The sequence below is a fragment of the Arachis ipaensis genome, chromosome B03 (genome assembly GCF_000816755.2).
Source record: "Arachis ipaensis cultivar K30076 chromosome B03, Araip1.1, whole genome shotgun sequence".
NCBI lineage: Eukaryota > Viridiplantae > Streptophyta > Magnoliopsida > Fabales > Fabaceae > Arachis > Arachis ipaensis.
The window spans coordinates 58,081,297-58,106,756 of NC_029787.2; the positions used below are offsets into that span (position 1 = coordinate 58,081,297).

The window sequence follows — 25,460 nt, forward strand, 5'->3', positions numbered from 1 at the left end:
ACTGCAACTATGAAATGCAAAATTGAGATAAACCTTTAAAGAACTTTTCAACCGATAAATTTAGATAAAAGGTTCAATCTCGAAGCTCATAAGTAAAGACACTTACTTGCAGCTACCATTGCTGAGAGAGCACATAAAATTGTCCTTTTTTAATATTAATAACGGAAAACATTCAGATCGGGAATCGTTTCTGAAAACCCTAGAAAGATGCGGAAACCAGCTAAGCTATTGCAAGTATGATATGAGGGACTGTGAGTGATTGCAGTTACAATTAAAGATGAGAATTCACATGAAAACGCGGTGAAGAGGAAGAAGAAGCGTTACCTGAGAGAAATTGAAAAGAGAAACATGGTTGAAGAGTGAGGAGCTACCGCCACACACACACTGAAGCACCGTCCTTCTCTTCGCTTTCTTCCATTACCGTTTTCATTCTGTCCAAACACGAATGACAAGGAAGGCAATGGTGGCCAGAGCAAGAAGATGGCAGGAGAGCGGCGAAACGACGACGCTGGCGCGTAAACGACGAGGAGACAGTGAGAGGCTAATGACGCTGACGCTGTTGGATGCTAGGGCAGAGGCGACAAGAGACAAGGCGGAGGGGAGGCTAATAGAGCAGCGAGGGCGGTGCTGGTGACGGCGGAGATCTGAGCTCTTCCAGGGTTGACATTGATGGGAGTGACGGTGAGAGTTGAGAGTGGGAGAGTCCCGATCGAAGCTTTTGGCCAAGTTTGAAGGTGATTAGGAGGATTCAGGAGTTATTGGGTTGGGGGTCGGGTTATTAGGGTTTTCTTTTAAAAACCTTTTGGCCACGCTTTTAAAGCGTGCCAAAAGAGTACCAGGATATGGCCACGCTTTTGAAGCGTGGCCGTAATGAAACCCTGTCGCCACGCTTTTAAAACGTCCCTCTTTCTCTCTATGGCCACGCTTTTGAAGCGTGGCAGAAAAAACATGGCCGTTTCTCTAATCAACTGCCACCCTTCAAAAAGCGTGGCCGTTGACCCTTTTCGCCACGTCTTTGAAGCGTGGCAAGAAAAAACGTGGCCAAATCTCTATTCAATTGCCACCCTCACAAAAGCGTGGCCATTAACCACTTTTGGCCACGCTTTTAATGCGTGGCAAAAAAAAAGCGTGGCCATAGGCCTTTTTTCTTGTAGTGAAGGGATCGTCTTCGCAAATTCATACTTTATAAGAAGTTAGAGAAGACCCTAAAGGTAGAGGTAGCAGAGACCCTTGAAGATGAAGGAGTAGTTGAAGAATTAGTGAAGGACAACATCAAGGAGGAGTTTGATTTTGTATTAGAGCAAGTGAAAAGAGCTGAAATTATCAAAGAAGAGGAAGTGGTTGAAGACTTAGGAGATGCGGAACCTCCATGGGAAAGTCCAGTCATAGAGCCTCCTTCAAGTTGTTTGATGTTGATATTGAGGAGGGTGCACAACCTCCAAGGCATATCATGGTTGAAGACTTTGAAGAGGTTGATCAAGAGATGGAGATTAAGGAAGAAGAAGCACAACCTCCCATGCCCTTGGTAAGTAATGAAGAAGAGATTGAATTGGAAGAAAGCTACTAAGAGAAAGAGGTTGAAATTGAAGAAGCTTGCAAAGAGGTGGAAGTTGTCAAGGAAGAGCTCAAGGGAATGAAGCTGGAAATCACCTTGCCAAAGTTGTTAGAGACCTCTCCCCCAAAGCCATCACCATTCATTCCTTCACTCAAGTGGGTAAATCTTTCATCTCTAAGCTTAATTAGCCCACTTGAATATGCTTTGCTTGAGACGGATGGGCAACTTAGAGCTCTTTGTGGCTATAAGAGTAAGAGGGAGATGGTTAGTGGTACGAGTTGTCATGCAATGTTCAATACGGTTACATACTCAAAGTTGAAGTACAAGGATTGGTGTAGAGCTTGAATGAATGGGTTTAGGAAGCTGTTTGGATGTCTCAGTGAGAATTCCAATTGCTCACCACCCAAGTGGAAAAATGATGATCAACAAGAAGACGGGTGTAAAATTAAGATTTGGGATCCGGGAATATATGAGGATCAATTTTGGGAGCTCAAAGCTTGTGAAGAACTCCATCAAAGCTTGAGGAATTTACCTGGTATTGATAGAGCTTATTGGAAGTCCAAGCATTGGTGGAAGTTTCAAGACGAGTTCAAGCACAAGCCACCATGACAAGGAGCTCACCAAATGTCCAACTTAAGAACTTTAACTAAAAGTGCTAGGTGGGAGACAACCCAACATGGTATAATCGTCCCTTTTCATTCCTAGTTTTATTTTATTTTATTTTTCATAGTATTCATTCGTAATTTCTGCATCACTACCTGCATTCTGCATAAAAAAAATTGGGATCAATGTGCAAGTGTCCACGACACGCGCACGTCGTATGTGTATGCGCAAATAGGCCGAGAGTTCTGCTGGAACGACGCGGGAGGTGTGCCTGTGCACAAGCCAACCCACGCGTACGCGTTCTACACGCATATGTGTCCCCTGCGTTTTGCCAATCCACACGTAGGCGTCCTTGACGCGCACGCGTGGGAGTGCAAATCGGCGTAAAAAGGTACTTGAACAGAGAGTTATGATGCCATGGTGCTGGAGCCTCGCGAATTCTCACGCGCACGCGTGACCGACGCTTGCGCGTCCTCTCGCTTTCAGACCACCCATGCGTACGCATGGGCTACACGTACGCGTCGCATGGCGAATACAGTTTTCACGCGCACGCGTGACCTGCGCGCGCGTCACGTCCCGTTTTTCATTCCTTTCTCCTTTCTTCTCTCTTTTCTCCTTCTTTCTTCCTCCTTTTTCACTTTCTTCTTCTTCATCTCTTTAACTTCTGATCCTTATTCTCTTTTATTCTATTTTCTTTATTACATTTCAATACTTTCATTCAGCATTTTAATTTTGTGCATGTTTTTATTTTTTTTTTCTAAATTTACTATTTTTCTATTGGTGTTAAATGCTCGTATTCAACTATTACATCTTTTCTTGCATTATTTTGGGTGCTTAGTGACTTGTGTTACCTTATTGGGTAATATTATTTATATGTCAATGCCAATCTTTTATGATACCTGTATTCCTTTTGCATTGACATGAATTTATATTATCTTTCATTACCTACTATCTCTTCTCCATTGTTACAATTTTTTCACTATTGATATGCCATTGTCTTTTGCTGTTTTCTCACTTGCATGTTGTAGCTACCATGTAATTGAGAACCTCATTATTTGGCATTAACCCAACCATATTTTATTTGTTTTCCATCTTTATTTTTGGGTTACTTTTCTTCCTTTTCCTCTTCTTTCAGGATGGCCACCGAGAAGGGAAAGGAAAACTTTTACATGTGGCAACAGTTGTAGAAAAGCATCAGTTGTAGCCACCCATCCACTTGCATATCTTAGCATGCACCAAGGACGGTGCATCCTTTAAGTGTGGAGAGGTCGATACCGACTTCTATGGGTTAGTTACCTTCTTTTCAACACCAATGTTTAATTTTCTTTGTAGTTCATTGTTGGATTTACACGTTTGATTGCATGTTTCCTTGATTTTCTGCATGTTCTTCTACAACTACTTGGTTGGAGTGATAAGTTCTTTTTCAAGACCCTTTTTATAGAATTTCACTAATTTAAATTAAAACTTTTTTTTTGTTAAACTTGTTTGAAGATTGTAATTTGGAACATGGTTTATAGCTAAGAACACACAACCCGTGATATTTTGAGCTTAATTATATGGTTACATTATTTAACCATAAATTTTTATTCTTGTATGTTTTCTTCTTTATAATTGTAATCTTTGCTTTGTTCTATTCTATATGTCCATTGTTTAATGTATTCATGCATATGTATGATTGAGGCCATCATTTGTTATTAGCTCACTATGCCAAATGGCCTACCATTCTAATTACCTTTGTTCGCCACTTTGAGCCTTCTCTATTCCTTTTTGTTCTTTATGTTACTACATCACTAGCCTTAAGCGGAAAAATAATGAACTACCCCAATTGAATCTTTGGCTAGCTTAAGATAGGGATTGTGTGTCACATTAAGTGTGGAAAACTATGGGAACTCTGGTGAATAAGAATGTGTGTTGCTTAATTGATGAATATTGAGAATTTGAATACTACTCATGTGAAATTATGAAAACCAAATGCATTGATGTTGTAATGCTTTAAAAAAAAATCCAAATTTAGGGGAATGAAAGCACCCCAATATTAAGTTCAATAAAAAGATCAATGCATGTGAGATAAAATAGAAGAACATTTAAATACATGAGTAGGTGAAAAGCACAAAAGTGAGACTATGGGTAGTTAGGCATGATTTTAGAAGCACAGGGAATATGTGTATGTTAGGTAAAAGCTTAGGTTAGTCAAAGATTCATATTATAGCTCATTTGGCCATACATATATCTTCACCCTTACCTTAGCCCCATTACAACCATGAAAAGACCTCATGATGTTTGCATTAGTACATTAAATAATTGTTGATTGGTTAGATGAAGAACAAAGTTTTAGAAAGAATGACTAGAGAAGAGTCGAGTGATCAGCCCTAAACACTTGAGAGATTAGAGTGCATATACACCACCAGTGAGGGTTCAATGCTTGATTCTATGTCCCCTGCTTTCATGAGCTGTCTTCCTACAAGTTTACTTGTCTTTTATTGCATGATTTGAATTGGTGAAATTTGATTTATGTTTGTCTTGGAGAACTTGTTTACTTTTAACCAAGTAGATAGAACCATCTTAGCATATAGTTGCATTCATACATGGGTTGCATCTCATGAGTCTTACTTCCCCTATTCATTCTTTTTGTTTCCTTGAGCTTAGCATGAGGACATGATAATGTTTAAGTGTGGGGAGATTTGATGCACCACTATTTCGTGGTACATTTTGTACTTAATTGAGTGAATTTTATCCACTGAACTCACACTTATTCATAGGATTTGCATGATTTTACAATTCCTTCCCAATTTTGTTCCATGATTGGAAACTTGCTTCTTGAGCCTTTAAATTGTGTATGTTAATGTCCTTTTATACCATTCGATACCGTGATCCGTGCATTATGTGTTTTCAGGCTTTATAGGGCAGGAATGGCTTAAAGGATGGAAAGGAAGCTTGTGAAAATAAAAGGAACACAAGAAACCAAGGAGATGACCAGCGAGGAGCGATGCGTGCGCGTCCCTGACGCGTACGCGTGATTTGGAGCTTTCCATGGTGACGCGTGCGCGTACCTAACGCATATGCGTGAAAGGCGAAAAAGCGGAGCGACGCGTGCGTGTACCTGACGCGTATGCGTGACCCGCGAAGATGACCATCGATGTGTACGTGTGACTGACGTGTACGCATTACATGCGCTACCTGCAAAAATCGCAGAAAACACTGGGGCGATTTCGGGCTGAGTTTGGACCCAGTTTTCGGCCCAGAAACGCAGACTAAAGCCAGGGGACAAGCAGGAACTCAAGATACATTCATACGCTTTCCATTATTCATAATTTGAGGTTTTAGATGTAGTTTCTAGAGAGAGAGGCTCTCTCCTCTCTCTTAGGTTTTAGGATTTTAGGTTTAGCTTTTCTAAATTTCAGATTCTATCTTAGTTTAATTAGTTTCTCTTCTATTTTTATTTGTTCTAGCTTTCTAGTTTACTTATTCCCTTTGTTTGATTACTTTATGTAGCTATTTGGTTTCTGAATTCTCATGTTTAATTTGATTTTCTATTTAATGCAATTTGAGGTATTTTAGATTTATGATTGCTTTCTTCAATTTATGTTATTGATGCTTTCAATTTAAGTTAGATTTTTATCCTTTTAGCTTTGGTTGAGTAATTGGTGACACTTGAGTTATCAAACTCTTTTGTTGAGTGATAATTGGAATTTGCTAATTGATTTGGATCCCTCTAAAGCTAGTCTTTCCTTAGGAGTTGACTAGGACTTGAGGAATCAAATTGATTTGTCCACTACTTGACTTTCCTTTATTCGGTAAGGGTTAACTAAGTGGGAGCAATAAGCAATTCTCATCACAATTGATAAGGATAACTAGGAAAGGATGTTTAGTTCTCATACCTTGCCAAGAGCTTTTCTAGTCATTAATTTACTTTCTTGCCTTTTATTTTCTTGTTCCTTATTCAAAACCCCAAAAAGACACTTTTCCATAACCAATAATAAGTACACCTCCCTACAATTCCTTGAGAGACGACCCGAGGTTTGAATACTCCGGTTATTATTTTTATTGGGTTTACTTAAGTGACAAACAAAACTTTTGTATGAAAGGATTCTTGTTGGTTTAGAAACTATACTTGCAACAAGGATTTATTTTGAATTCTTTCCTAGCAAAAATCAGCTCATCATTGGCTTAGTGAGCGTTTTCGGGAAAATTCAAAATTGGAACTGGAGTTTTGCAACCAACGCGCACGCGTACATGACGCGCACGCATTGATGGAGAATCTGGAAGGAAGCACGCGAACACGTGGGTGGCGTTGAAGCATGGAATTAACATTTTCCCACCCATGCACAAGCACACAAGACGTGCATGTGTGGGGTAGCGTTCATTGCGTGAACGCTACGTTCCGAAGGGGAACACTGCAAGGGACGCGCACGCATCGATGTGCCAGATTGCCAAAGCACACGAAAGCGTGAGGGACGCGTACGCGTGGAAGGCCCAAAATGCAAAAAGGACGCGCATGCGTGCAGGACGCGTACGCGTGGGTGAATGAACGTTGCGCTCAATTTGAAAATGCTCCGTTCTCATGGAAGTGAATTTATGCTCAATTAAATCTGATTCCAAGCCCAATTGAAACTCCAAAGCAAGCAGAGCCCATTGACATCACTCAAAGTAACAAGAAACAGTTAGAATAGCATTTTCATTTAACTATAATTTGTTTTGAATTTCAATTTCATTTGTAATTTAGGAATGCCTATAAAAAGGCTCGGTTAGTTCTGTTAGAAAGGGGCGCTGGAGTAAGCTGCAGTAGTAGTAGGCAGTAGTAGGAGTAGGAGTAGGAGTAGGAGTAGAATAGAAGGCTCTCTTGAAACACTTTTATTTTTCTACACTTTTATATTTCAGTATTGAATTCAATTTGGCTTATGCAATTTCAATTTCTGATAATCCTCTTCTGCAAACTTTCCTTTCTGCAATTTTACAATTCAGTTTACATTTAGCTTGATTTTAATCTTCTATTCCCATTGCTTTCAATTTACTTTCATGCATTTTAAATCTTCTGCAATTGTTCTGAGTTCTGATTTACTGCTTCATTTAATTTTCCAGCACCCAATTCCCTTTACATTTGCTGCAATTTACGTTTCTTGCTCTTTAAGTTTTTCTGGCAATTTACCTTTTGCACTTTATACCTTCTGCAATTTACATTCTATCAATACAATTTCACCCAATTCACCACTGTTACTAAACTAATCACCTCACTAAAGTTGCTTGATCCATCAATTCTTGTGAGATTGACCTCACTCTTGTGAGTTATTACTACTTGATGCGACCCGGTACACTTGTCGATGAGTTTGTGTGGAATCGTGTTTCCCTCATCAAGTTTTTGGCGCCATTGCCGGGGATTGATATAGATCGACAATGATTAAGTGGGTGATAAGTCTAGATTAAGCATTTTCTTTGTTTTTGTTATTTTAATTTTCTATTTTCTGCTGATACTAAGGTGTTTGTGTTTTTGCCTCACTAAGAAATTCTCATCTGTAACATGAGAAATTTTAATTTTCATTGGTGATTGTGTTTTACAAAATGTAAGTGGAGTTCACCTCATCTTTTGATCAAACAAATTTCATGGGATATTACCCACCACCACAAAATGATTCAAGTCATTATCCTAATGGTGGCTGGGAATATCACCAAGAATTAGCAGATTATGAGCAATCCACCCAGTGGGGAGGTGATCTAGAGAATGATCAAACAAATTTCATGGGATATTTCCCACCTTCACAATATGATTCAAGTCATTATCCTAATGGTGGCTGGGAATATCACCAAGAATTCACAGATTCTGAGCAATCCAATCAATGGGGATATGCTTCAGAGCCATAAGATGAGCAAGATAATTTCATGAGATATTGTCCAACACCAAAAAATGATTCATGTCATGATGCTAATGGTGGATGGGAATATCAACAAGAAATGATAAAGTATGAACACCTCTCAGAGCCACAAGATGACTCATATTGCTATGACAACTACTCATATTGTGACTGGGAGGGTCAAAACCAAAGAGATCTTAATGATCCATATTTTGTTCATCAAGAGACATTATCACTGGTGTGTGCTTTCAATAAATTCATGCAAGATTGGCCCCCTAATGCCACAAGATGATCCATACTGTGATGAATTCCACAATTCTTCAAGTTGTGATTGGGAAGATCAAAATCAGAGAGCACTCAATGTGTCATACTCTATTAATTAAGAGCCATTATCGCTTGAGCAATCCTTCAACTCATTTATGCTAAATTGTCCAACCTCACCTCCCAGTTCTTCACTTGAAAATTCTTCATCACTTGATTTTGTCTCAACACAAAATTTCCCCCAAGATCCATACGACTCATTTCACCAACCACAAAATTCATTCTACTACACAGAAAACTCATCTCAACAGTCACAAAACTCATTTCATAAATCACAAGATTCATTCTATACCACTCAAAACAACTTTACCACAATACCCACATATCCAGAAACTCATTCTCACCCTTCATCGCTTGAGCTAGCATTTGAACAATATTTACAAACATCCATAGACTCTTGGAAAGAATAAGAAACCCACTGCAATAAGATGGATGGATATTTAGAGCAAGCAAGGAAAAACAAAGAATTGCTAATCAAGGAAGATGAAGACCAATTGGTGGATCTAAAGGAGGAAGTGGAGAAGCAAGATGAAGAGGCCCCTGTATCAAGTGAAACTTCAACGGAGAATGAGGTGGTGGAGGTATATGAGCCAGGAATCTCATATCTACAAAGGCTACTTGAGGTGACAAAGGAAGATGAAAACCCACAACCCACACAAGAGCTTGAGTCTGTGATTGAAAGATATGAAGAGAAAATGAAGAAATCTTGGGAAGATCAACAAACCTCTTCCATAGAAGTGCTGTTAAACTAGATGTTGAGTGCAAGGAAGGAGGTGGTGGAGGTATTTGAACCCATAACTTCATATCCACAGAAGCTAAGTGAGGTGACAGAGGAACATGAAACTTCACTCCCAAAAAACTTAATAGAAGAACATATAAAAGAAAGGGAGGAATCCAATTAGGGAAGTCCACACTCAAGTGAAGCAAAGAATTACATAGATGAATGGCTCATTGAACCATCAATTCAAAAGGCTTTTGATGAAGATAAAGCTCCAACAATCACACAGCAACCATGTCTTAATATCCAAGTAGTGAAGACAACCAACAAGAACATCAAAGAGAGGATTGTGACCAAGCTACAATTGATCATATCAAGAAAAAGGAAGAGGTCAACCACAAACAATCCAACCCCTGAACCACCAGCAAGCAAGCTTAATCAAGCCATTTACAAAAAGAAGCTTGCTGGGAAGAGGCCAAGAAAGGGGAAACTGACTAGCTCCTCTTTACCCTTGAGGTCATTCCTCTTGACAAACTGGAAGAAGAGGAAGAAAGTCATCAGCTACATGTCAGTAGTTTTCCTTTCTTAGTTATTTCAATAAAGGAGTTGAGTAGGTTTCTCTGTATTGTAAAGAGCTAAGTTTGGTGTTACACACCAAAGTAATTAAGGGGTGAATGTTGGATGCTAAGTTTGGTGTTCCACCAAAAATTTTATTAAAAACACATTGCACCCTCATCATGACTAGTTATCAGCTCCAAACAATCAGAGAATTTACTTAACTATTGTTTAGTTCCTAGTTCAGAGTTTATTTTCTAGTTATATTTGTTTTCTAGTTCATAGTCTACTTTCTTAATAAAAAGTACTTGATGTTTCATGCATGTATTTATTCTACTGCATATAGAAGTTGGCAAGGAACTAAGTTTGGTGTTTCCACACCAACTTAGGATCAGAGAATCACAAGCATACATGCATGCTAACTGTTTCTCAAGTGCTTGGGGAACAAGCAACTTTCAATATCTCTTGTAGGAAATCATTTAATCTCTTGGAGGAAAAGATACATCATTAGGTGAATGGACAAAGGAAGGACATGGAACCCAACAATGATGATGACACAGAGGAAACAAATGGACTCCAAGAGGTTGTATTGTTCTCTGACTGACTTTAGCTTAAATATGCTAATTGAAAGTGTAAATATCCCCTATTGATTAGTGTCCTATTAGATTTATTTACTGTCTGTTTGTTTTCATGCTGTTGTGGCTTGCTAGTCTAAGTGCTTGATTCACTTTCATCTTACTTGAATTATATGCTTTATTCCTCATGCTTGAATAAAAGAAAAATAACTGTGAAATAGAGAAAGAGTAAAAGTCTGGTTTAATGTGATACAAAATAAGGTTATGTGGTGGTATGTGCTGGCTTATGAGTTGATTTATGAAGAAGGTTAGAGGTTGGCATGACTTTGTGATATGAACTTGAGTTACATTTCATGAGACTTGACAAATGAAAGAGGTCCATAATAAAAGAAAGAAAATACAAGAAAAAAAAGAAGAAACAAAAGAGACATAAACAGGGCTAGGCACTAATGGCTTGAGATTTGGATATATGCCTGTGATGTTCTTGTACAAAGATAAGCTTGGATAACTAGGTTCTAAGGGGTGCTTCATCACCCGAAAACTTGGGTTAACTAACCCAGGATTGCCAACCGAAAGTCCACTATCAAGAGCTACTTTGAGACAAAGCATTTAGTGACCCAAAGAGGTGCTGGGCATCAATTTTCAAAGAACAAAACAAGCTAAATGCCTGTGATGTGTGTGTGCTAAGGAGAGGCTTGAGCAAGTAAGCCCATAGGGGTGTTTCAACACCTAGCATCTTGAACCAACTGGGGGGGGGAATGCTGGCTGAAAGTTTACTCTAAAAAGATGCCTTATCACATAGCATTAAGCCTCAGCTAAGCAATAAATCTCAATCAAAAGAAAAAAGGCAAGAAAAACTAAGGACCAAGCAATAACAAATCTCATTTTTTGTGTAATTCAAGTAAGGATCCAAAGGGGTGTTGATGTCTCAGCCACAGAATAAAAATCTCTAAGAGACCATGCATGAAAACTCCATTAACCAGTATTGAATGTTTTTCAAATAAAGACTTATACTCTTCTCTGTCTTTATTCATTCTTGTTCTGTCTTACTGCTTGCTTGGGGACAAGCAAGATTTAAGTTTGGTGTTGTGATGACAGGTCATCTTAGGCTAGTTTCACAAGCCTTTTTGATTAATTTTTACTTGGTTTTCATGCATTTTTAGTCAATAAGTAATTGTTTGAGTGAGAATTTCATGCTTGTCTTGATTCAATCAAACATTGGTAATTTTATGCATTTTCATTAGATTTCTTGCAAGATTTAGTTGATAATATGAATGATACAAGATTTGATGATTATGCCAAGGCTTTGATGTATCTGTTTGGTTGATGATAGGTGAAAAGATGAAGGAAAAGAAGCAGAAATCACAAAATAAGCTCAAAGGAAGAATTTTGGACATATTTTTGAAGTTTGAGCACGCTTGGAGCCTTAGGCCACGCTTTTAAAAGCGTGGCCCATGATTGAAATAAGGAGAGCACTCGATGGAGAATCTGGAAGGAAGCACGCGAACGCGAGGGTGGTGCTGAAGCATGGAATTAACATTTTCCCACCTACGCGCAAGCGCACAAGACGCACACGCGTGGGGTAGCGTTTATTGCGCGAACGCTACATTCTCAAGGGGAATGCTGCAAGGGACGCGCACGCGTCGATGTGCCAGATTACCAAAGCACGCGAAAGCGTGATGGACGCGTACGCGTGGAAGGCCCAAAACGCAAAAAGGAGTAGAATAAAATGCTCTCTTGAAATTCAATTTGGCTTATGCAATTTCAGTTTCTGATAATCCTCTTCTGCAAACTTTCCTTTTTGTAATTTTACAATGCAGTTTACATTTAGCCTGATTTTAATCTTTTGTTCCCATTGCTTTCTGTTCCCATTGCTTTCAATTTACTTTCATGCAATTTAAATCTTCTGCAATTGTTCTGAGTTCTGATTTACTGCTTCATTTAATTTTCCAGCACCCAATTCCCTTTACATTTGCTGTAATTTACATTTCTTGCTCTTTAAGTTTCTGCCAATTTACCTTCTGTAATTTACATTCTGTCAATACAATTTCACCCAATTCACGACTGTTAGCTTAACTAAACTAATCACCTCACTAAAGTTGCTTGATCCATCAATCCTATGGGATCGACCTCACTCTTGTGAGTTATTACTACTTGATGCGACCCAGTACACTTGCCGGTGAGTTTGTGTGGAATCGTTTTTCCCTCATCACAACCACACAAAGGGAATTAAATTGGAGACAACATAAATGTAAGTCCTCCTTGCTGTGTAGTCACTTCCATGAAGGAGACATCAAAGTTATTACCAGAAGAGACACAAGTGTAAGACCCATAAAGATATTAATTAGATAATTAATTAACTGATTAAGAGGGTTTTAAAACCGCTTGGACTAGTTTAGAAATTTAAAATTTAAAATTTATAATTTCGGAATTTACCCATAAAATTTTAACTTAGAAAATTAATTAGAGTGCGAAAATATAATTAATTATAAAAAACACGTACTGGCGTTATAATTAACTGCATAGACTTAAGTCTATCCATTATTGTGTATGAGAAAAATAAAAGTGTAAAAATATCTAGAAAAATATTTAGAATAAACACTGAAAACACTTATCTTAAAGATTCTGACCCAAGGTGGGACCAATGGGCGAAAAGACAAAAATGCCCTAATGAGCGGATATTTTATACACTTTTTGGTACCATTTTTTTTGCGTTTTTAGTATATTTTGTTAAGTTTTATTATATTTTAGTAGGTTTTAGTGCAAAAATTACTTTTTGTATACTACTTTGAGTTTTTGTGGTTTTTATATGATTTTAGGTGATTTTTGGATGAATTTGGCAAGTTTTGGCAAATTCTTATTCAGAGGCATAGAAAGGGTAGAAGATGCTATCAGATCCTGACCTCTATACATTCAAACGAGAATTTTTGGAGCTATAGAGGTCAAAATGACGCGCTCTCAATGGGGTTGGAAAGCTAACTTCCAGAGCTTTCCAGCAATATAGAATAATCTATACCTTTTTTTGGAAATGACTGCCCAAACTAGGCGTTGAACGCCAAACTTACCCCCTAATGGGCGTTCAACGCCCCAAGAGGACCTAAGCCAGTGTTGAATGCCCAAACCTGGCGTTCAACGCTACCAAAATTTTAAGTTTGGTGTCTTGATTTGTATTCTTGTTTTTCTTGTTTATGTTTTCTATCTTTATTTTATCTTTTTCTTTGATTTTCAAAATTCTGTTATCTTATCTTTCTTTCTAATTTCAAATTTTAAAGTTTTGTTTGTTTTTACTTCTTTTAATTTTGAATTTTAAAATCTTTCTTTGACTTTCTCTTTCTAATTTCAATTTTTTTTTTCAAAATTAAATCTTCAATTTTAAATTTTCAAAATCTTATCTTATTTGACTTTTTCTTTCCAAATTTAAAATTTAAAATCTTTGATTGACTCCTTCTTTTTAAATTTCAAAATTTTTCAAAAATCAAATATTTTATTTTATTTTCAAATCTTGTTAGTTAGTTAATTGTTTGTTTTATTTTAAATTTTAAAAGTTTGGTGTCTCCTTAATTCTTCTTTCTCTCTCTTCTATTTTCGAAAATTTCTAACTCTTTTCTCTCCCCTCTTTTCCGAAAATCCTCTTTTTCTTTCTCTCTTTATTTTCGAAAATCCTTTTTCAATTAAAAGACATCTTTCTTTTCTTTTCTCTTCATCTAACTCTCTCACTAGGAGTCCTCTTTACTCAAACATACAGACTCTTTTCTTTTCTTTTCTTAGTTTCATTTTTCTTGTTTATGAGCAGGAATAGGGATAAAGAACCTCTCTTTGATCTGGATCTTAAACCTAAAAGGACTCTAAGACGGCGTCTGCAATAAGCTCAAGCTAGCAGAGCTGTAAAGAATCTCACAGGAGCTCTAGAACAAGAAGCTGAGGATACAACAATGGCAGCTAATCCAGAAGCTGAAGGAGACACAAGAAAGGTCATAGGATCTTACACTGCATCCAATTCTGACTTCTATGGGTGCAGCATCTCCATACCTGCCATTGGGACAAACAAATTTGAGTTGAAGCCTCAATTGGTCACTCTAGTACAACAGAACTACCAGTTTCATGGACTTCCACAAGATCCCAATAAATTCATATTTGACTTCCTACAGATATGTGACACTGTTAAGACTAATGGAGTAAATCCAGAAGTCTACAAGCTCATACTCTTCCCCTTTGCTGTAAGAGACAGAGCAAGGTTATGGCTGGATTCTCAGCCTAAAAAAAGCCTAGATACCTGGGAGAAGGTGGTCAATAGATTCTTGACCAAGTTCTTCCCACCTCAAAAGTTGAGCAAGCTCAGGGTGGAAGTACAAACCTTCAGACAGAAAGAAGGTGAATCCCTCTATGAAGCTTGGGAAAGATACAAGCAACTGATCAGAAGATGTCCGCTTGACATGATTTTAGATTGGACCATACTAGACATCTTCTATGATGGTCTATCTGAGGCATCCAAGATGTCATTGGACCACTCTGCGGGTGGATCCCTCCACTTTAAGAAGATGCCTAAAGAGGCACAGGAGCTTATTGACATGGTTGCCAACAACCAATATATGTACACTTCTGATAGGAACCCTGTGAACAATGGGGCTACTCAGAAGAGTGGTGTGTTGGAAGTAGACACCCTAGATGCCATCTTGGCTCAGAACAAGCTCATGTCTCAACAGATCAACATGATCTCTCAACACTTGAGTGGGACACAGAGCTTAGATGCTTATTGTCCAGAAATAGTGTATGAAATAGACGCTAGTGATAATGCCTGGACCATAATGGAGGAGGTGAACTACATGGGAAAATCTTCCAGAACCTCCAACAACAATCCCTATTCGAATACTTTCAATCAAGGATGGAGGAACCACCCTAATTTTGGGTGGAGAGATCAATAGAAGCCTCATCAAGGCTTCAGTAACAATCAGAGAGGAATGAACCAGAACTGGTTCAACAACAGACCATTCCAACCCTCTCAGCAGTAGATAGAGATGCCCACACAGAGCCTCTCTGATCTGACCACCATTGTTTCCAACTTATCTAAGACCACGCACAGTTTCATGGCAGAAACTAGGCCTTCTATACGGAATCTGGAGATACAAGTTAGCCAGCTGAGCAAGAGGATCCCAGAGATCCCATCCAGCACTCTTCCAAGCAACCTGGAAATGAATCTAAAGGAAGAGTGCAAGGCCCTCACTATAGAGGTTGTGACCAATCCCAAGGAGGAGTCTGCTATTGAGGAGCTCAAGGAAATCAAGGCTCATGAGGGGCATGGGAATGTCACCTTACACGCCCCTTTGCAGAGAGAGGAGCCTAAAGAATACCCTTCTTCAGACGAGCAAGAGGAGTCTAAGGAGGAGCAAATTGCTTGGTTCCTGGCAATCCTCAGGAAGCTGAAGGCTAATTCCTCTCAAATAGAGGAATTGGAGAAAGAACACGCTTCCATGGTGTGCCTGAAGGCCTCAAAGGGAGATGAGACTGTGGTACTGACCAAGGAGTGCAGAGCCTTAGTCCAAAAGAAGCTCCCTCAGAGATTGCCTTATCCCAGAAGCTTCCTGATTTCCTGCACTATAGGGACCATCACCTTTGAGAAGGCACTATATGACCTTGGTTCAAGCATCAACCTTATGCCTCTCTCTATGATGAAGAGGCTGAGAATTCAAGAGGTGCAGCCTGCTAAGATCTCATTGGAAATGGCAGACAAGTCCCTAAAAAGCGCATATGGCATAGTGGAAGATGTCATTGTGAAGGTTGAAGACCTTTACCTTCCTGCAGATTTTGTGATCCAAGACACTGTAGAGGGCAAAAATGACTCCATCATCATTGGAAGGCCCTTCCTAGCAACTACTAACGCTAGTATAGGAGAACCATGGGCATTCAACGCCCTTGAAGGAGCAGCCAGGGCCATCCTTGTGGCCCCCATTGGGAGTTCAGTGCCCATTCTTGGCGTTGAATGCCAGGTAGGGGGCAGGCAGCTCAAGCTCTCAAGGTTTCTTAAGCCAGTGGGTCCCACTGAATCTCTACCTACCCTACCTACCCCACCTTTCCTTCTCTCTCCTACTTTCTAAACCTTGAAACCCACACCCTACTTTCCCTCTTCCCCATACACACTCTTAACAAAACTATCATAAATCTATCATTCAATTCCCACCAATACCACCCACTTCAAATTCAAATCTTTCCACCAAATTTCCCATCCCAAAACCAAACCCTAGCCCTCCCACCCCTATAAATACCCCTTCATTCATCTCATTATCCTTACAGTTAAACACTCTCTCCCTCTTACCTTATACACTTTACATACTCTTCTCCTTCCTCCCTTGACCCACTTGGCCGAAACCTTCATCTCCCTCTCCTTTATAATTTTTTTCTTCTTCTACCAATTTCGTTTTCTTTTGTTCATAGTTGCTCAAGGACGAGCAACCATCTTAAGTTTGGTGTTGCAAAATCTTTGCCCTTAAACTTCTACCCCTCTTCTGTGGCACCAAAGGCCGGTGAATTTTCAAGGAAGAAAAAGGAAAAGGCTCCTGCTTCTACTTTCGAACCTTGGAATTCAAAGAGATTCCTCACCAAGGTATACCACGATCACTTCTATAACGTGGTAAGGCATAAAAAGGTGATTTCCAAGATCTCCTTCAAGCTAAAAAAGGGGGGAGTATCTAGAGATCCAACAGGAAATCTGGAGAAGGGATTGAGAAATTCTGACCAATCCTGTTTCAGAGGTCAAAGCACTAACGGTGCAAGAATACTTTGCGAATGCTTGGGTAACCAAAAATCATGATACAAGTATGAACCCAAAGCCCAAGAACTGGCACACCATGGTGAGAGAGCAACTCTTACACTTTAGCCCGGAAAGTGTGAGAGTGACGCTATAATTGCCACACATGTTAGGAGATCCACACTCTTATACTAGAAGGGTCAAGTTTGACCAAAGATTAGATCAAGTCCTTGCAGACATCTGTGTGGAAGGAGCACAGTGGAGAAGAGACTCACAAGACAAGCCCTACCAATTGGGTAGGTTTGACCTCAAGCCTGTAGACCGAGGATGGTTGGAGTTTATCCAACGCTCCATCATCCCCACAAGTAACCGATCTGAGGTTACCATTGACCAAGCAATAATGATTCATTGCATTATGCTCGGGAATAAGGTGAAGGTACACGAGGTGATACCTTGATGAATCCATATTTGATGATGATTTTTGGTTGAAATTGAATGGATTTCGTCATATAAACTTGCACTTATTCCACTAAATAGCATGCATTTGAACTTTCCTCCTAATTTGTGTGCTTGATTATGAAAACATGCCCTTTTGTGTCTAATTTGATTAATTTTATTCCATTTACCTTCTATTCGATGCCTTGATGTTATTTGTGAGGGATTTCAGAGGTATAAGGCAGGAATGGCTTGGAGAGAATGGAAGAAGAGCATTCAAAGTGGAGGAAGCATGAAGAATCAAAGGAGAAGAGATCAGCCTAATGTGTGTGCACACAGACCTGCGTGCGTACGCACAGCCATCAGATCGGAGCCACGCGTGCGCGTGAGTCGCACCCTGTGCGTCGCGCGTTTAATCAAGCATCGCCTAGTGTGCGTGCGCATAACCTTCTGTGTGTACGCACGGTAGAGATTTTCGGCAGAGTGTGCGGATGCACACGTCTGTGCGTCCGCACAGGTGGACGCAGATGCCTTCATTAAAATCTCACGTGACTTGCTATTTTGGTGGTTTGGAGGTGATAAACCCCGATTGCGTGGTTTATTTTGTGCTTATTTTGGGGGATTTTATCACCTTTTCCCACATTTATTCAATGAAATAGCATGGTTTTGTAATTCTCCCTTGATTTGTGCTTAAATGTGAAAACATGCTTTTTAGGCGAAAAAAATTGGTGATTTTAATTCACTTTAATTCCATTCGATGCCTTGATGTGTTTGTTGAGTAATTTCAGGTTCATAAGGCAAGTATCGGATGGAAGAAATGAGGAGAAAAGCATGCAAAGTGGGAGAACTCATGAAGAAATGAAGGAACCGTAAAGCTGTCAAGCCTGACCTCTTCGCACTCAAATGACCATAACTTGAGCTACAGAGGTCCAAATGAGGCAGTTCCAGTTGCGTTGGAAAGCTAACATCTGGCGCTTCGAAATGATATAAATTTTGCTACATGTTGCTTCGCTTTCAGGGGCGCGCACGCGCACTTTGCGCGCACGCACCGATGCTGTCCGTGGCCCACTTTAATGAAATCGCCCCCAGCGATTTTGCAGCTCATTTTGGGCCCAATCCAACTCATTTCTGATGCTATTTGAGCCAAGGATTGAAGGAGAGTCAACACACTTAGTCATAGTTTAGTTTTCATTATGCTTTAGCTTAGTTTCTAGAGAGAGAGGCTCTCACTTCTCTCTAGAATTAGGATTAGGATTAGGTTTAGTTCTTAGATCTAAGTTTTAATTCATGTTTCCTTCTACTCCTTCTTCTTAATTTCTTGTTGTTACATTATCATTCTTCCATTGTTGTTATTACTTTCTTCTACTTTGTTTGTAGATCTACTTTTGTTCATCCTATTTTCTTTTAGTGTGATTTGAAGTAATTCATTTAGATCTTGTTTCCTTTAATTGTTGTTGTTGATTTCTTACATTCAATTGTTGTTAGATTTTACTCTTGTCATCAATTTACTATGCTTTGCTTTTATGCCTACCAAGTGTTTGATAAAATACTTGGTAGGATGTTAGAATAGCTTTTGAGCATTCTTGGCTTGGAAAGAGGGATTGGGCAATCTTGAGTCATGAAAACCCAACTTATGTTGGTGATCTAGAGTTGTTAGCTAGTATTGTTTCCATTGACGCTAATCTTTTGCTAATTTAATTAGTGAGTTGATTAGGACTTATGGAAGATTTTTTCCATTGACGCTAATCTTTTGCTAGTTTAATTAGTAAGTCGATTAGGACTTTTGGATTGAGATTAGCTAGTCTCATTAGACTTTCTCTCTATTTGTTGGAGTTGACGTAATGAGATAAATTCTTGTTTATTATTGTGACATGATTGGTTAATCTTGTTTGACATTCTCCCTATGTGTGAGTTAACTAAATAAGATGAACTAATCATGCATGACTAGGATAGAAAGCCTACGATCTCACTCCATTGCCATGAATGTCTCTTCTTTAATTGCTTCCTTTAATTGCTTGTTTGATTTACTTTTCGTATCATTTACCTTCTTGCCTTTACATTTCCTTGCCAAATATCAAATCAAACCCCCCTTGCCTTTTCATAGCCAATAATTAAGCACTTCATTGCAATTCCTTGTGAGACGACCCGGAGTCTTAATACTCCGGTTAATTTTCATTGGGGTTTGTTACATGTGACAACCAATTGTGAAATTCTATACCCACGACAATTTTCTTAAATCAGGAGGCCCATTTTTGAAACCATTTAGCTCATAAGGAAGGGAAAATAAAGACCAAACCATAGCTTAACATTAGTGTAGCTTAGGAGTAGTAGTAGATAGCTTTAGTATAGTTTTTCTTTAAGTTTTTCATCATCTCTACTAGGGTTTATACTAGGGTTTTTACATTCAAGTGCCATTTCCATTTTGATCTTGGAATTTGCTAATTCCCATTGTAAGTATCTCTTTGTTACTACTCTTTATAGTTACATTGTTCTTACTCTTTCTTATAATTTAAGTTATAGTTCAATTTTACTTCTCTTTTGCAATTCCTATTTCTTGTTGATGAATTTTGTGATTGATGATTGTTACATGCTTTCTTGAGTCTTTATTGTTGATTGAGATCATTTGTTGTTTTTGGTTTCAAGCTTTTTCTCATTTTTCCCATGTTTAGAGTTCTTACCCACCAAGTGTTTGACAAAATGTTAATTATGATTTTGGGCTAGTTTTCTATCTCTTGGCTTGGGAAAAGTGAGCAATTGGATTCCTAGAGTTGGAATGTGCAACATTTAGTGTCAATTTTGGATTGTTAATTGTTCTTGTTCCCACTAACGCTATGTTGTTGCTAAGGTAATTAGCAAGCAATTTAAGATTTGTGGGATAAGAACACTTATGCTCATTTAACTTACTCTCCGATGTGAGGGTTGATCAAGTGAGATTGATACATTCTAGTTGTCATAGTTGTGGTTCCAACAAGGAAAGGACCTGTTCACACCCTGGGTTGAGTTATCCGACCCGGGGTGTTCAGCAACAAAGTGACCGAACTCTTCAAGTCAGGCTATCCGACCTCTTCTCAAAGAGCTCGGCCAAATTGCCAGGAAAGCCCATTAAAGGGCTCGAATAGGGGAACACGACCCAAATCCAAAGGCAGCCCAAGCTTAAAGGGATAAGGGCAGTTCCCTTGAAGATAAGCTGACCTCACCCGAAGATAAGATAAGATAAGATAACTAACTTATCCTATCTAAAAAGGTCACTCTACACCATTATAAATACACTGGAGCACCCAGGTATAACTCATACTCTGATTCTACTAAAAAACTTGCTTAATACCCTTGCTAACTTAAGCATCGGAGTCCCTTGCAGGTACCCCCACTCTCCAGTGACGAAGGATCAGCAGTGCAGCCAGTCCAACAAGTCAGACACAACAGCTCCGACCGCCACTCACCAGCCGGACACGTCAGCTACAACAAGTACAGAAGATCTCGTCCGAGATCGACCTCCAGTTTCAGGTAACCTTCGAAACATTGGCGCCATTGCCAGGGACCTTGGAAGTCATCCCATCACCATGGCGGACGACCATGACAACAACCACAATTTAGATCTAGAGGATAGAACACCGCACAAAAACACGGGTAATACACTGAAAGATACCCCAGAATCTAACGGGGACAAAAACTCATCAAATTCGGGAGTGATAGAAGCGCTTCAAGATCGTTTAAAGCAACTTGAAAAAGAAAGCCAGCATCAACGTGAAGTTGGAAAAGATCTACAAAAGGAGGTAAGGCGACGCCGAGAATTAGAAGACAAACTTCTAAAACTCGAAACCGATCTCAAAGCCAAAGCTACTCGATCCACTCCTGAGGACAACTCTCGCAAGGATCAAGATCCATTCACTAGGGAGATCATGAGGCCTAAAATCCCTAAAGACTTCAAACTTCTGGATATGGCTTTGTACGATGGCACTACAGATCCCAACCATCACCTCAGCAATTTCAGAAGTAGAATGTACCTCACTGACGCCTCAGATGCAGTTCGCTATAAAGTTTTCCCAACAACTCTCACAAAGACAACAATTAGATGGTTCGACAACCTACCTCCGAAGTCCATCTCAAGCTTTGACGACTTAGCCAAAAAGTTTCTGGCCAGATTTTCCATCCAAAAAGATAAGGCTAAGCATGCCCCCAGTCTATTAGGAATCAAGCAAGGAGATCGGGAAAGTCTTCGCCACTACATGGAAAGATTCAACAAAATATGCCTAGACATACAAAGCCTACTGACAGAGGGCGCCATCATGGGCCTCATCAATGGCCTACGAAAGGGACCTTTTAGCCAATCTATATCAAAGAAGTATCCCACATCTCTGGATGAAGTGCAAGAACGAGCGGAGAAATACATCAACATGGAAGAAAATTCTCGACTAGGAGAAACCTCAAAATCCGGATTCACCTACCGAGACAAAGATAAAGAGTCCAAAAATAAGGAAGATCGACAAGGAGAAAAAATTAAAAAATATCATAACTACACCCCTCTTCGGGTGTCCCTTGTGGATGTTTTCAAAGAAGTCTACCACACAGAAAAAATACCCCCAGCTCGACCACTCAAAGGCAAAAGGGGAGGAGGAAACCGGAATGAATATTGTGAATACCATCGAGTCCGTGGGCACTCCACCAATGAATACTTTGACTTAAAAAATTTCATAGAAAAATTAGTGAGAGAAGGAAAACTAGATCGGTATCTGGCCACCTGGGACGATGAGCAAAGAAAAAGGAGAAGGGATGAGGAGGTTGAATGAACCGAGCGATCACCTCGTACACCAGAAAGACATGTTCATATGATACACGGAGGGTTTGCAGGAGGAGGAATCTCCAAATCATCTCGTAAAAAATATCTCAAAGAAGTATATCATGTCGAAGGAAAGGAGGAAGCACCCGACATCCCTGCAATTACATTTACCAAAGAAGACGCATCCAGTATCATCTCAGGACACGACGATCCCATGGTCATCACCATTATACTGGCAAATGCAAATCTCCACCGCACACTGATAGACCAAGGGAGCTCCGCCGTCATCTTATTCAAAACTGCCTTCGACAAAGCTCGGCCTGGAAGATAAAGAACTTAGAGCATATCCAAACAGCCTGTTCGGACTGGGAGACACTCCAGTGCAACCACTGGGATACGTCCCACTACACACAACCTTTGGAAAAGGAAACCAATCCAGAACACTCAAAATAGACTACATCGTGGTCGACGTGAGTTCAGCCTACAATGCCCTAATAGGTCGGACAACATTAAATTAACTCGGCGCACTAGTCTCAACTCTACATCTATGCATGAAATTCCCAACTGCAGAAGGGATAGCTACGATAAAAGCAGATCAGAAGATGGCGTGCCGCTGTTATAACGAAAGTCTAAACCTCAGAGGCAGAGGAGAAAAATTCCACATAATTGAACTTGGTGGAGTTCAGAGGCGAGAAGAGCTCCGTCCACAACCTGAAGGCGAAGTAGAGAAAGTCCAGATCGGAGACGTCCCGGACAAAACAACCAATATTGGCACGATTCTAAAAGGAGACATAAAAGAATCACTCGTACAGTTCTTACGGGAAAATGCCGACCTCTTTACGTGGAAGGCTGCAGACATGCCAGGCATAGACCCCAAGTTAATGTGTCATAAGCTAGCAGTCTACCCTGGATCTCGGCAAGTACAACAGAGGTGTAGAAAACTCGGACCCGAACGATCCCAAGCTGTGAAAGAGCAGGTACAAGCTCTACTGGAGGCAGGATTCATAAGAGAAGTCAAATACCCACTATGGCTAGCTAACGTCATCTTGGTGAAAAAATCAAATGGGAAGTGGCGAATGTGCACCGACTATACTGATCTCAACAAAGCCTGCCCAAAAGACCCTTATCCACTCCCAAGTATCGACGCTCTGGTAGATGCCTCCTCCGGATATAAATACCTCTTTGTTTATGGATGCATATTTTGGATACAATCAAATACCAATGTACCCACCCGATCAAGAAAAAACCTCGTTTTTAACACCAAAAGCAAACTACTGCTACATTGTGATGCCTTTTGGTCTCAAAAACGCGGGAGCTACTTATCAAAGGCTAATGAATAAAGTCTTCTCAGATCATATCGAAAAAATCATGGAAGTCTATGTGGACGACATGTTGATAAAGACACAAAGTGAAGAGACATTATTGTCCGACCTGGTCCAAGTGTTCGACACTATAAGGAAGCATGACATGCGACTCAATCCTGCAAAATGCACCTTTGCAGTAGAAGCCAGAAAGTTCTTAGGTTTTATGCTCACACAAAGAGGAATTGAGGCAAATCTGGATAAATGCCAGGCCATACTCAACATGAAGAGCCCAACTTGTGTCAAAGAGGTACAACAACTCAACGGGAGATTGGCAGCCCTGTCCAGATTCTTAGCGGGATCAGCGATAAGATCTCTTCCCTTCTATGCTACTCTAAGGAAAGGAAAGAGGTTCGAATGGACAACAGAGTGCGAACAAGCCTTCCAAGATTTCAAAAGATTCCTAGGATAGCCACCAATCCTATCTCGGCCACGAGAAGGAGAACCACTCATATTATACCTCGCCGTAGGGAGTCGGGCAGTAGCCTCTGCACTAGGATCCGAGCTAAACTACCAAAAAATAGAAAAATTTGCCTATACTCTCATACTAACATCTCGACGACTTTTCCCGTACTTCCAAGCTCACACCATTAAGGTTCGAACCAACCAGCCCATAAAAGGGATATTGCAGAAAACAGATCTAGCGTGCAGAATCTTACAATGGGCAGTCGAGTTGTCCGAGTTCGACCTTCAATACGAAGCTCGGATAGCCATCAAATCACAATACCTAGCCGACTTCATTGCAGAATTTACAGACACCCCGGAAACTCCCATAGAATGGAATCTCTACGTGGACGGTTCCTCGAATAAAACTGGAAGCGGCGCAGGTGTGATAATTGAAAGTAATCAAGGAACCCAAATCGAACTTTCTCTCAAATTCGGGTTCCCTGCCTCAAACAACCAGGCGGAATATGAGGCACTACTAGCTGGTTTAAAGCTGGCTAAAGAGGTCAGAGCTCAAAGACTCATTATCTTCAGCGACTCACAGGTGATCACTTCACAAATAACAGGGAGCTACCAAGCCAAGGACCCCACTATGAAAAAGTACCTGGATAAAATCAGGGAACAGCTCGGACAATTCCGGGAATATGAGCTCTACTACATACCCCACGAACAGAATGCCCGAGCCGACGCACTCTCAAAACTAGCTAGCACCAAACCAGGAGGCAACAATAGAAGCCTCATCCAGGAAATATTACAGAACCCATCAATCTCGGAAGAGGAAAAAGTCCTAGCCATAACAGGTCTAGATCAAGGATGGATGACTCCTATAATTAACTACCTCAAAACAGAAACACTTCCTACAGACAAGAAGGAGGCAAAATGGTTAAAACGGGAGGCATAATACTACACTATTATAAATAATACTCTATACAAAAGAGGAATTTCAATACCATTGGTAAAATGTGTACCGACTTCCAACACGAAGGAAGTTCTAGAAGAAATACACAGTGGCATTTGTGGCAATCATCTCGGAGCACAAGCGCTCACCAAAAAAGTACTTTGGGCAGGATTTTATTGGCCAACTCTACAAAAGGAGGCCACAGAGTTCGTAAAGACATGTCCACCTTGTCAAAAACATGCCAACTTTCACATCGCCCCGCCCGAGGAGCTCATCAACGTAACCTCACCTTGGCCATTTGCAAAATGGGGACTCGACCTTCTCGGACCCTTTCCTCAGGGATCGGGACAAGTTAAATTCCTCATAGTAGGGGTAAACTATTTCACAAAGTGGATCAAGGCAGAACTCCTAGCTAACGCCACTGCTCAAAGAAGTCAAAAATTCCTATATAGGAACATTGTCACAAGGTTCGGGGTTTCATACTCCATCACCACAAACAATGGCACCCAATTCACAGATGCAGGCTTCAGAAAATTAGTAGCCGACTTGAACATAAAGCACCAGTTCACTTCCGTCGAACATCTCCAAACCAATGGACAAGCCGAAGCTGCCAACAAAGTCATATTGGCT

General features: G+C 40.1%; 1 protein-coding gene across 1 annotated transcript; it reads left to right on the forward strand.

Moving 5' to 3' along the window:
- Nucleotides 15,189-16,265, forward strand: LOC107633190. The gene has a single exon (XM_016336828.1). It carries the CDS (start codon nt 15,189-15,191, stop codon nt 16,263-16,265), a length of 1,077 nt encoding a protein of 358 aa, XP_016192314.1.

What these genes read in the sequence shown, in the direction of transcription:
- LOC107633190 (XM_016336828.1), top strand. Translation starts at nt 15,189, where the DNA reads ATGCCCACACAGAGCCTCTCTGATCTGACCACCATTGTTTCCAACTTA.